This window comes from Microcebus murinus, chromosome 29 (genome assembly GCF_040939455.1).
Source record: "Microcebus murinus isolate Inina chromosome 29, M.murinus_Inina_mat1.0, whole genome shotgun sequence".
NCBI lineage: Eukaryota > Metazoa > Chordata > Mammalia > Primates > Cheirogaleidae > Microcebus > Microcebus murinus.
In genome coordinates, this window is record NC_134132.1 from 2,884,204 (window position 1) to 2,898,075 (window position 13,872).

The 13,872-nt window shown below is 42.9% G+C and overlaps 1 protein-coding gene across 3 annotated transcripts in view; it reads right to left on the reverse strand.

Annotated features, from left to right (window-relative positions):
- DAPP1 (dual adaptor of phosphotyrosine and 3-phosphoinositides 1) overlaps positions 1-13,872 on the reverse strand; it is a 48,225-nt gene that overhangs the window by 2,423 nt on the left and 31,930 nt on the right. For 2 of the 3 annotated variants that reach the window (XM_075998772.1, XM_012738403.2), the window contains 5 exons: positions 13,183-13,313; positions 5,193-5,240; positions 3,481-3,543; positions 2,729-2,814; positions 426-513 (listed from right to left, as the gene is read on the reverse strand). In XM_075998772.1, the coding sequence (XP_075854887.1) occupies positions 426-513; positions 2,729-2,814; positions 3,481-3,543; positions 5,193-5,240; positions 13,183-13,313 (416 nt within the window). The remainder of the gene's footprint in view (positions 1-425; positions 514-2,728; positions 2,815-3,480; positions 3,544-5,192; positions 5,241-13,182; positions 13,314-13,872) is intronic. The other variant, XM_012738404.2, reaches the window with a different exon arrangement.

Below are 13,872 nucleotides of genomic sequence, written 5' to 3' on the forward strand. Positions count from 1 at the left end.
ATAAGCCACCTTTTTATACTTGACCTACACATAGTGATGCACTGGAAACTTAGCTAAGTTCCTCTGACAAGCTTCCTTCTGCGACCATTTAAAAGACTTCTCAACTGGAGAAATATTTTAACGTTCCTCTGTGAGACTTTGTAGTCCCAAATGTCCTAACCCAGACAAAACTGGGCTAACCTGCACCCCTTGAGGGTTGACCGGGGCGCCTGGCTAAGGCTGAGACGAGAATACAGCTCCATTCTTTCTCTTCTCCAGCCCTGTCTTTATCTCTTCCCATGTCCTGGAAGAATGAACAGACTATTCCACAAGCCTGCAAGTAGACATCCTGTGATTCTTGGAGACAGTCTGACTCTTTCAACAGAAATATATTTGAAATCATCAACATGTTATTTCTCAGGCATCTGAAGACTTTTATAACTCACCAATTTCCAGCGTAATATCTTGATCCATTCATCAGCTTCTACTCCTGTCTTTGCACAGAGATAAAATGTCCTGAATGGAAATACTAAGCTGGTAAGATAAAAGAAAGAACATAAGATACTCCAGATGGTTAGTTGTATGCATATATATATGCATAAAAAATAATTTCATATATGCATATATATGCATATATATGCATACATATATATATATATATGTATATATATATATATATATATATCAGTTGAACACTAATTAGAATATTCCAAGGGAAAAAAAGTTGATAAAGAGCCCAGATGAGTAACTTGGAGGATTGGTATATATGGAACTAGTCCTGCCAGCAAACTGAGGAAGTTGCAGCTACATATTATCATTACGGGCCAGATCCTATACTCTAATGAGACCTCAAAGAAGAAAGAAACATATCTAGGATACCTCCAATCCTCCTGTTGTTCCTGTCTTACATGTTTATCCAGCTAGCCTCTCAAGTGATTCAGAACCTGCGCTATCATTCAAAGAGTAAGCAAGATCAGAGAGTTTGCTAAAAGAACTCATTTGTGCAGTTTGCTTCAATGCCTTCTATGGACGCAGGCAGTCTCAACTAGCTAGGACAGGAAAAAGGGGCAGTATGACTTCTCAACTAGTTATTTTTCCCATCTCTTGCCCAAGAGCTATTGTCTGCTGGAGGGAAGACGAACTTCCTATTGGCATGAAAGACTTTCCCTACGTGTATATTCATCCTTCGTTTGACTGTCTCTGCTGCATAGTCAAAGTCATGTGAGTAATAAGGTCAGCCCTAACTTGTATCTTGCCCATACTTCCTGTACTTAACAGTTGAGATGCAAAATATTAAAAATCATTTTTCCTTTTGTAAAAAAGAAGACTTCAGAAGGGTTTCTATATCCCAAAGCCTAGGCAGCATATTTTGTTGATATCAGCAATTAATGTTGAATCGGTAAGAGGTGAGAGCCTGTGTACGGAAGTTGAAACCTTGACGTGGGGTGCAGTTGGGGCGTATGGGCAGTGAGGGGAGGGAGTGATTCTGACATCGTGCGGACGCTATGAAACTGGTTTCTGGAATTGCTGTTGTTTGGTACTCCCTTGGGGAGACATTATTAATTGCCTATTAATACAGATACTTTTCCCTTTCTTCTTGCAATCAGAATCCTATGCAATAAATCCTAATTAGTTTAAGCCAATTATGATCATAGTATCACTCTTTTCTAGCCTCCCCTGCTGCCAGGGATGGCCAGGGCACCTTGTCTTGGCCAATGAGCTATAAGGGAAAATCTGATGGGGAGTTTCTGGGGAAATACTGGCTTTCCTGATAAAAAGGAACAGACATGCCTGACATCATTCCTATATCTTTCTTTGTGCCTCACTGAAAACACGAGGCCTAAAGTTGTAGGAGCCACTTGGACCCTGAAGTAGGCAGCGGGAGAAAACGCCAAGAGAATTGCAGAGACATTGGACCCGACCTGGCCATGGCAGCTGCCTGCCTCTTGGTTCTTTGTTAGGAGAAAAATAAACCTCTGCTAGCTCAGAGGAAACATCTCTGTGAATTTTAAAAAGCTATCCTTTGGTGGATGATATTACTGAATCAATGTTAATTTTCTTGGGTGTGATAATGATATTATGGTTCTATAGGTGATATTTTTATTCTTAGGAGATACATACTCAAGTCTTTAGGGGTAAAGTCAATGATGTCTGCAACTTACTTTCAATTGGTTCAGAAAAAAAGTGGATAGATGAGGATTAAAGCAAATATGACAAATTATTAATAACTGGCACATTTAGGTGAAGGCACGGTGCACAGATATTTAGGTCTTTCAACTTGTGTTTGCTTGAAAACCTCTAAAATAAAAGGTAGAGGGAAATAAGACACTCTTTTCTCAAGATACTTCTCCTACTTAGAAAAATTTCATAATATACTGATTATATTAGAACAAAACACTTTTGTGCCTTCTGCCATAATTGTCATAACAATACAAATCACCCGTCGTAAGAGTCAACAAACTTACAATTAAAATTGGGAACAATCCTCAAAGAAATAAAGTTGTCTAGGATGTGCATGGCATCCTCTTATGCATGTCCTACTTGTGCAGTGCACAACCTAAACCCAGAGCCCTGCCTATTTGTTTAAGCCACTTTAAATGAGGTATGTCACTCTCAGCTGCAAGCACTCCTAACATGTGTGCACATTCCTGCATTGTAGAGACTAAGACACACAGCTTTTTATTCCTTAGCTAAAATAAGTGTCTGGCAAGAAGACTTTTAGAAACATTCCCTTTATAAAACAACTTACCAAAAACAGTTTACCCTTTCCTGTGAATAATCAAACTGTACAGCTGAACATTCTGTTAGGTCTAGGATCCGAATTGGTTCTGGAGACTAAAAAAAAACAAAACCAAAAAAACCTATGTCAGCATAAAAAAAACACACGAATCTGTCCATCATTGATCTCCCTAACAAATCTTTTACTAGGTGCAACTGTCAATTTCCTTTCACGAAGAGGACCTATAACAGAAGAGACTAATGGAAGTCCCACACCTCCTGGGTTTGGAATTAGCCTTGATGAGACTGGGAATTAAGAGACTGTCTTTAACAATTTATATATCATGAAGATGGACCTTAAAACAGGAGAGTCATATTTTTCTCACATTTTTTTAAAACTTCTACTTTTTCAGAAATTTTGTATAAGGAAAACAAAAACAAATCATTTTAAATTGGCTTAATAAAATGGGCTTGATAAAATGGGCATACTGATTTTTAATAAAGGGGGAAATTACTGCAGAGAGACAGTTAATAAACTGTGGTGAGAGAACAATTCTACCTCCATGACCTGAAGGAATTATGGGCCTTGAGGAGCTTCTGGCAAACACGTCTCATCTTTGCAAAAGAATTCTGCTCACATGGGGAATCAAGAACTCATATCTCCAATCATTTGTTGGGTGTTTCAGGTGGACATAAAGAGAATTTCAGAGATTTTAAGGGAAGATATTTCTTTCATTCAGAGAGTTGATTTTTAAAAGGAAAATGTATTGTCATGTTTCTCACCATCTGGTCTTTGAAGTATTTCAGTTCATTTCTATGCAAAGTGAACCATCTTGTTTTCCAGGTCTGAGAAAAAAATAATAATAATTAAAACACACAGGTTTTGGATACAGGAATGTAATATTTAAACTAGATGATTTACTTTCATTTTTTAAAAAATCTAAAAAATTTGATACAATATGCCTGAAAAAATTCTTGTGACTAATTTCTAAGAAATAGGTTTCAAAATATCTACAAAAATTAAAGTAATTTCATACATTAAGCTCACAATGAAGGCAGAGGTATCATTAGTATATTTTTTAAATAAAAAGAAGGAGGCTATCATAAATATTCAAGGTGATTTATAATAAACCACTAAAATTTCCATTTTATTAACTCTATAATAAAAATAAATATTGTTTTTGAGCACTTATATGGACCACATAGTATCCTTGGAGGCTGATATGTGTTATAGCCAATCCTCATACAAAAATATCAAATATTCTGTTTTTTTTTTTTTTTTTTTTTTTTGAGACAGAGTCTCACTCTGTTGCCCAGGCTACAGTGCCATGGTGTCAGCCTCGCTCACAGCAACTGCAAACTCCTGGGCTCAAGCGATCCTCCTGCCTCAGCCTCCCGAGTAGCTGGGACTACAGGCATGCGCCACCATGCCCAGCTAATTTTTTCTATATATTTTTAGTTGTCCAGCTAATTTCTTTCTATTTTTAGTAGAGATAGGGTCTCACTCTTGCTCAGGCTGGTCTCGAATTCCCGACCTCAATGGATCCTCCCGCCTCGGCCTCCCAGAGTACTAGGATTATAGGCATGAGCCACCGAGCCTGGCCAAATATTATTATTCTTGTATTACAAATAGGTGAATTGAGATTTCAGAACCTTGAACCACACAATATTTTAAACCTTGCCCAGGAATTCCATGGCATTGGTGGTAAAAACTGTTGTTGAGCCCTGTTACCTTCTTATGTACGAACAGAACCCTAATCTACCCTGGGTGGCAACGTGCCCAGTTAAAAGAAGGAACGGAGGATCAGAGGATTTAAAAATAAGTATGCTGTGAGTGTGAATTATCTCTGTCCTCAGGAGCCATCCAGTCTAGCAGGGACTCAAACAATAAAATGATCAGGTTCACTGTGAGCAGGCTGGTCCCTGGGAGAGGTCAAGCACCCTGGCTCTTAAAATAGGAAGGAGCAGACATAGTCCATGAAGGCCTTCCTGGCACACTGAAGTAGAGGAACTTTAAAGGTCCAATCACATAAATGGGGAACAGTTGGATACCCCGAACGTATAAAGTCCTAAATTGTGTTGTTTTGTGGATGTCATTAGTGCCAGTGACATTTTTGGTCTACCTTTAGGTAAACATTTTATACAATTCTGACTTCTTCTTCTTTGTTTATAAAAAAAGAAAAGGAAAGAAAATAAATGTTCTAGAGTTAATTTGCTACCTTCTCCTCAATCATTCCATTAAAAGAATTTGATGTTTTTTTGAGTATTAACTACATGGTACATTTTTGCAGGGCTTTGCCAAAGAATAGTTGAGTCATTTTCCAGAATGTTGACTAATAAGCCATAAAAGTGAACTCATGAGACAGGTAGATACTGTAAGTGGGTCAAAATGGGCAGGGAATTGTGCTTAAAAGAAAAAACACAGAAATGGGAATTGCATCTACACGCCCGCGCTTGCTGTCTGTGGCCGGCGTGAGCAAGCCACGCGTGCTTACCTTGACCAGGCCCCCCTGCTTGGTGAGGTAGCCTTCCTTGGTGCCCAGCTGAAAAAGAAAAGCACCCAGTGAAGCCAGAGCCATCACAACATGACGTTTGTCTTTCTATTTCTGACCTGGTTGAAAATGAAGAACCAGTTTGCCTTTGATTTTTAAATGGCCGTCTTTCACTTTTCACTGAGGCACTTGAAAATCTTCTATGTGCTCTTTTTAAGAAAAAAAAAAAAATAGAGATGGGGTCTCGCTCTTGCTCAGGCCGGTCTCGAACTCCTGAGCTCAAAGGATCCACCCGCCTCATGCTGGGATTCCAGGCGTGAGCCACCTCGCCCGGCCTGAGAGAGTTTGCAGACTGGATCCACCGGTGTGACTCCATGGCAACAGGAAGCACCCTCAAGGCTCTCTACTAACTCCAGCTAGTGATTTGCAAACAATGAAGCCCTTCGTTGCACTTATAAAAGTCTGTGTTTGTCAAAGCGTGTTATGTGGGATCCAGCTGCTCGGACCGTTGCAGAAGTGTCAGCACATGCATACGCACGCGCACGTCTGTGGTCAATACATTTGGGAAACTGGATTAAGAAAAATAGAAGCATTTCTTTACTTCAGAAATCCTAGACTCTGTACTACGCTAAGATGCTTTGGGAATTTTTAAGAGGGATGTTTATAAAAACATCATTTCCAACACTCATTTTATCACACACTCCTCCTCCCTGTCCCCAACACCACTGCCCCCTTTTTTTTTTTGGTCACAGACTCTCCTTTGAGACCCACGTTCCATGAAACAGGTTGTCAGGAGCACGGATTTGTTTACAGCCGATTTACCAACAGAGATTTGAAAGGAGAATGACTTCTCTGAACCCACGTATCATTAATTCAAAGAGAACGACACACTTAGCTAGCACCTGTGAAAAACAAGGGATGGTGGGGAATTGTATGAATCGAAATTTGCAGAAGAACCTAACATCAAGAAATTGCACTCCCGGTAGGGTATTTTGTTCTAATGTGATATTATAATATGTCTTAATAAGAACAAAGTTAATAAACGTTAACTGGGAAATGTTTATTAAAACTGGGAAATGACTTGGTTGACACCATTTTGTGGCAGTTTGCAGGGTACTTTGTCCCAAGGTGACTTCTCGCTACCAGATAAAAAGAGGCACCACCACAGTAAAAAGAATTCAAGCAAGAAATAATGGCATAAAAGGATAAACTACCCAAATGTTTGTTCAAATAATGTTAAACAATATTAATGAATTTGATATCCTATAATCAGTTTGATTTATTTGATGTTAAAGAAATTCAACCAACTGAATTGAGTTTAGGTATTATATTATGGAATGGCCAAAATTAACATTTTTTGGGTTGTTGCAGGTTAATGTTTATACAGACAAAATAATTAAAGGCAAATTATTATATAAAAGGACCTGGTAGAATTATTCATTGAAACTGAGCTAAGGAATAACACTACTCTCTCCATATTACCCCCTTCCAAAATACTATCAGTATTTTTCTAAGGTTTTGACAGATAAATGGAGGCCTGCAAAGGCAAAAGCTGAGAATATTACTTTTACTCAGGGTTTAAGAAATTAAATGATTATGCAGCAGATTTATCTTTAAAAATATCTGTGATCTGTAACAGGAAAGATGTTAGCTGGCCTTTATGTTTCAGAAGGGTCAAAGTCATGAAATTAAGGAGAAACTGAGGAAGTGTCCCAGAGGAACACTCCAGAGACAGGACAAACAGGGCAGCTGGGGATTGGGGATTGGGTCTTTTTGCTCTAAAAGGACCTTCCTGGAAAAACTAGAGAAACTTGGGCGAGACCTGTGCCCGAGACAGTGACGCAGGGTCAGCGTTACTTTCCTAGTTGGGACGGTTCTGCGTGGTCACTCAGCAGGGGCCTGGTTTCTGGGAAACACACACAGAAGTATTCAGCGTGACGGGGCATCAGGTAGCAATTTCCTCTCAGCTCACTCAGGAAAAGCAACGTTCTTTGCGCTATTCTTGTAAGGATTCTGCAACTTTGAGAGTATTTCAAATAAAAAAGTCGCATGTAAAAATATAATAGAGGATTAACTAAATAAGCTGAGACAGCCAAATACTGGAATGTATTTAATGATGTTTTAGAAAACTATGCCATGACCTGGATGACATAACCTATAATTAATTAAACAGGCATATTATAACTCTATCTACAATGCAGAACTCACATATGTCTATGTATGTGTGCATATATACATGCATATATTCAAGAAAAAGATTAGAAGGATAAACACCAACATGTTAAGCGAGAAGGGCTTCAAGAACAAAATACTGAAAAGGGCCAATACGCAAGGAAGGTGTCCAAGAAGAGGAACTGTAAAATGTGTTGAAGATTACAGAATAAAGAGAGAAAGACGTTGCAGAAGCAAAGGAAATAGAATTTTTAGAAAGAGGGAGTTGTTAAAAGTGTCAAATACCACAAAGGGGAAGCTGAGGAAACTGACATTTTAGATAGGACTTATTCTGTGTCAGGAACTTGAAACCTATTATTTCATGTAATGTCTGCTAATCTAACTGATTGGCGTTTCACATTTAACGTGTCCACGACAGAAGTCCTCCTTCCCGTCCCCAAAGCCGTCTCAGGAAATGGGAGGACCCTGTTCCTCTTCTCTCTGGTACCACATTCAATCCTCCTGTCAGTCTGGTCGCTTCTACCTTCAAGGCAAGGAGTTCACCAGTTCTTACCCCTTCCCTACACTTTAACTGCCAGTGCTTAACCCTTCTGTCTGGGTTTAACTACCACCTCTTACCAAGACTACCACAACTAACTAGTCTCCTAACTAGTGTTTTTGCCTCCAACTTTGCCCTCTCTCTGTTTACCACTTAGCAGTCCACAAGCATCTTTTTAAAGATTTAAAAACTTACTCAAAATTCTCTTCTAATTTCTTTTCTTTTTTTCTCTCTTTTTAATTTACTTTTTTGAGACAGTCTCACTCTGTTCCCCGGGCTAGAGTGCTGTGGTGTCAGCCTAGCTCACAGCAACCTCAAACTCCTGGGCTCAAGCGATCCTCCTGCCTCAGCCTCCCCAGTAGCTGGGACTACAGGTACACACCACCATGCCCGGTTAATTTTTTCTATATATTTTTAGTTTGCCAATTAATTTCTTTCTATTTTTAGTAGAGACGGGGTCTTGCTCTTGCTCAGGCTGGTTTTGAACTCCTGACCTTGAGCAATCTGCCCGCCTCGGCCTCCCAGAGTGCTAGGATTACAGGCCTGAGCCACCACGCCCGGCCCTAAAAATTCTCTTCTAATTTCTTATCAACACTTAGCACAAAAATTAATTCTTTACCTTTGCTACCAGATCTTTCCTGTTATGTAAAGTAGGTGCTGGGCACGTTTTCCCGGGACCTCTTGGGGCCATGTACTCCAGGCCAGTCACACACATGTGGCTCAGAATAACCCTCTTTATGTTATTTTACAGAGTTAGGGTTTTTTTCCATTAACAGTTGAAACCTTTATCCCCAATGTCACCCTATTTGGAGATAGGACCTTTAACAAGGTGATTAGGTTTAAAAGAGGTCATAAGAGTAGCTCCCTAATGAAAAAAAGAAGAAGAAGAAGAAGAGGAAGGAAGAAGGCACAATTGAGATTTGGGGCGGGATCATTCTTCAACATGCATTGCAGGATATTTAGCTGGCATGACCCTGAAACAACTGGGAATTGGGAAATAATCTTTATGGGTGTCTTGTGTCTCTACGTGCCTTACGACCAAGGCATTTACAGCATTTTGTTGCAAATGAATTTTTAAGGCATGTTTGTATAACAAACAGCCTTGGAAGACAGAAATAAGGTCTCTCTCTAGAGTAAATGGCGGACATGCCAACCGCCCACTGTAGAAGATTTGGGTTCCTCTCCTGTAACAACCCACTGTGGTGTCACCTGGCCTTCTCAGTGTCGCCCTGTGGGTCTTGTGACTTGGCACAAATGCTAACACTCTGGCTCCTCCAATTGCTGTGAGTAACAAAGGGTCCTTTGTCTCTAACCCAGAGTCACGGCCCCGTGACACTGGCAGTCTAACTTGCAAGTAGAATGAATCCTCAGACTCTGTGTGGTTCTTGACATCCAGGAATGCTAGCAGGGCCCCAGAGCACTTTGCTGACTAGAACATTCTCATGAATGTCTAAACACTCAGCCGGAAGGCACTGCTCTTTGAGAACCCCATCGCCTTCCAGGATCTGGCTGGGCATTACCTCAATAATCTTGTCTTCCACCACTTTCCCTCTAGCTCATCCTGACCGCCTTTCTGGCCTTCGAGACACCTGAGTTTAGTTCCCACCTCGGGGTTCTTGTGCTACTTTCTCTGCCTGCAGACTTTCCCACATCTTGACATGACTCGCTCCTTCCCGTCAGCAAAGTCTCTGATCAGATGTTACTCCTGCCCTGCTTCCCTCCTTGCCTCGTAGTCTACTTTTGTGTTTATGACTTATTACTATCTGATATCATGTTATTAATGACATTGATTATTGTCTGTGACCCCCCACTAGACTGTGAGCTCAGGGAGGGCAGAGCCTTTGCCTAATTTACTGCCAAGCTCCCAGTGCTTAAAAACAATGCTGATTGCAGCATAGGCACTTTTTTTTAAAAGTTTATATAATAAATTAGTTGGGGTGGACATGGTGGCTCACGCCTGTAATCCTAGCCATTTCAGGAGGCTGAGGGGGGAGGATCGCTTGAGGCCAGGAGTTTGAGACCAATCTGGGCAACATAGTGAGACCGACCACATCTCTACAAAAATAAAAATAAAACAATTAGGCAGGCGTGGTGGTGCACACGAGCCTAGGGGTATGGGGTTGCAGCGAGCCTCGAATGTGTCCCTGCCGTCTAGCCCGGGTGACAGAGTGAGGCCCTATCTCAAAAGAAATAAATGTAATCCTGTCTCAGGAACTCAATGCTGTGTTGCTCATACAACATATAAATGGTAATTCCCCAAAACGTAGTTGCCAAAGAATGGCAAACAGTTTTGCACAACCCTCTGCATTTCTGGGCAATGGGGCATCTTTCATTTTCGCTTCAAGTAAGAAGTGCTGTTAATTCTCTTCCTCCGTTGCTGGAGCTTGTGCAAGAACCGCGTCCCAAACAGAGAAAGCAGAAGTCGGAGACCCGCAGAGCTCTCAGGTCAGAGATGGGGTGCCCAGCGTGTGACCACGCGGGGTAACAAGTGAAGTCGGAGTGTCCGAACAGGGACGAGGGCATTCTGACCAGACCAGAACTTTCCCCAGGCACGGTGACCAGCCATCAGCGATGCCACAGTGAGAAGCAATGAGAGGCATTCAGACCCACTAGAAGGCCTTCAGAGTTGCTTTTTTTTTTCTTTTCCATAGTGATGCACAGTGAACTTCGTGGGCTTCTCATCATGCAGTGCGAGCTCAGTTGTTCTCAACCAGCCTCTCGCCACCATTGCAAATGCGCCATTACCTGGAACCCTTCTATGCGCGTCACGTTTAGATACCTGGGCAGGTGAATCCATACGGTGCCTGGCGTGAGCGAAGAAGGCGAATGGCAAGCCTTCCAGGGTGTGATCAGAGGGGCCTGTTTCTGCCTGTGTGAGCTGTCCCTACGCTCTCGCCAACCCACACGTTAGGGATCATCTGCATTTTACTACTGATAAAGGACACACTTAGAAGGATACGGCTTGACTGTCCCTCAATAGAGACTTGTAGGGGAAGTTCAACCGAGGAGAATGTGAGGGTAAACTGAGAGCACGAATGAAAGAGATGTTGAAGTGACTGGTGGCAGATTAAGGACAGATAAAGAGGAAAATATGAAGGGACTGGTCAACTGGAAAATGAGAATTGGAGGGTAGATCTTGATGTGTTCTTGGGCCTTTTCTGACTTTGGACTATTTATCCCCTTGCTTTCCAAAATTTCTCAAGTGCAGAGGTCTGAGTGTCTTCCTCCAACTCTAACAAAGCCAAAGTATCTTTCTCAGTCAATTTCCAGGATTTTTATTTTTTTTTTATTTTACTTTATTTTTTAGAGACAGGGTATTGCTCTGTCACTGAGACACAGTCATAGCTCACTGTAACCTCCAACTCCTGGGCTCAAGGGATCCTCCTGCCTCGGCCTCCTGAGTAGCTGGGACTACAGTTGTGCAATACCACACACAGCTAATATATGTGTGTGTGTGTGTGTGTATATATATATATATATTTAGAGATAGGGTCTTGCTATGTTGCTCAGGCTAGCCTCAAACTCTTGGCTTCAAGTAATCCTCCCACCTCAGCCTCCCAAAGGGCTGGGATTATAGGTGTGAACCACTATGCCTGGCCGAGGATTTTTATTTTTAGGGAAAGGAAGCATAGCAACAAAAATGCAAGATATGCCATGACCCAGGCCTGGCTATAGGCCACAAAGACAAGCAGTGATTCCTGTCTTCAGAAGTGTCGTGTTGGGGCGGAGGGAAGACAGGTGTGCAGGCAATCAGCCTGCGGCACGAGAGCTCTAGGATAAAGGCAGATAGAGCGTGCTCTGGAGCACAGAGGAGGGGCGTTCAGAAAGAAGCCAGGGGCCGAGGGGGGCCTCCTGGAACATCCTGAGCCCTGGCGCTGGACCCGAGGGACGAGTGACAGTAATGGTGCCGGCAGGGCAGAAAGCGCACGTCCGGAGAAATGCACACCGTCGAGACAGGCTGCCCAGCGCGAGTGTGGAGTATCCGAGATGAGGCCAGAGAGGTAGGCAGGGCCCAGGTGGGCCACGGACACCATGGGCACCACCAGGGGACGTTCAGCAGGGAGCTCACATGGTAAATGTGCTTTTTTTTTTTTTTTAAGACACAGTGTCACTTTGTTGCCCAGGCTAGAGTGAGTGCCGTGGTGTCAGCCTCGCTCACAGCAACCTCAAACTCCTGGGCTCAAGCAATCCTCCTGCCTCAGCCTCCCGAGTAGCTGGGACTACAGGCATGCGCTACCATGCCCAGCTAGTTTTTTCTATATATATTAGTTGGCCAATTAATTTTTTTCTATTTATAGTAGAGACGGGGTCTCGCTCTTGCTCAGGCTGGTTTCGAACTCCTGACCTCGAGCAATCCGCCCGCCTCGGCCTCCCAGAGAGCTAGGATTACAGGCGTGAGCCACCGCACCCGGCCGGTAAATGTGCTTTTAAAGAAAGATCTCTCTGGTGGCAGGTAGGAAAAAGTACTACTGAGACAGAAAGGTCGCACTCATGTGAATATAGTTTGTGGCTCGGTATTGTCAGCTGACTATTTTTCGAGAGTGATGGTGGCTCTCTAGAATGATTTCTTGACATTTCATTTGGGTAGTGTCCTCTTGATCCTCTGCGCAAATCCAGATTTCTCATACCAGAATCCCTCAAACAGGGAAGGGGCCCTGGGAACAGGGAAGGGGCCCTGGGAACAGGGAAGGAGGGGACCGCCGAGGAACCCTGCAGTCCCAGCCCGCAGAGCAGACGCCGCGGGACTCTGGGTGGGCAGAGTGCCCGAGTCACACCGGAACTGGACAACAGTTAACGCTGCAAGGAATGCAAGTGTTTGCTGTCTGCATCAGCGAAAGGGGGAAACGCTTGGAAAAATTAACAGCGCATGTTTTTACAGTAAAGGCAACAAATACCTTTTCTTCCATAGACAGTTGAAATGTGAAAAAATTAAAAAAATTGGTTTCTTAATTTAAGAAAATTGTCAAAGAATAACAGTTTGGTCAACTATGTGAACACAAACGTCTCTTGCCCGCTCTACCATGAACTTGTGTGGTTAACTAAGGACAGAGACTCAGGTGTCATTTTCTAAGTATCTGAAACCCTATCACTGTCGCATTGTGTTTTTTATGATTTGCCTTGGACCAGATGAACCGAGTCCCAGGCTCAGCTCTTATGTTTCTCTCCAAGTTTTAGATCCCAAGCTAGAAATTTGATGTGAACAAATGGATTCTGATGAACTTTTATGGCCCCTGCTTGCTTTTCGGCACCGAGAGAGCTTGCAGCCCAGCCGGGGTCACTCACGGAAGGCGCGGTGGGCACGAGGTCGCTTTCCGTTCGTCCCGTCTGCATCGCCGTGTGCACCCGGACCGACTCGTAAATGGAAGGTTCTTCCACTTCTCTTGGATAGGGATGTTTCAGAACAATCAGAGTGCCTGAATGAAGACAAAACATGGATAATCGAATGGTGTCCCCAGAAGGAAGGTCCAGTCGCTAACCAGAGAACTGTGGCGAGATTGTAAAGTCTCCGGTTTTTTCACGTATTCACTCGCTCATCTTCCCAAGTTGCCCAGCGCCCCCTGTGTGCCAGGCACTTCAGCTGGACACCGAGCCACAAAGCACGGCACAGGCGTCTCCGGCCTCCCGGTGCTCAGCGCTGTAGCAAATACGGTCACTTGCCAGGTCAGGGAGACCCACGCAGCAACGATGCCAGCACCAAGAGGCCCTGGAGAACCTTTCTCTGGAATGATCTAGAAACCCTTCCATAGAGGAGGTGATGTTTGATTTAGACCTTAAGCAGAAACTGGAAGTTTTCCAGAAGGACAAAAGCCATGAAAACACAAGTAAACACAAGCACGGGAGGGTCTATTCGGTAGCCCTGAGTTCTTTTTCTGGTTCAGAACAAACTTGGAACAAATCAGTGATCACAGAAAAGCGGACTCACAGCATTCTCTCCAGCCTCTGTCACCTAATTAACAAACAAAGTAAGTGACT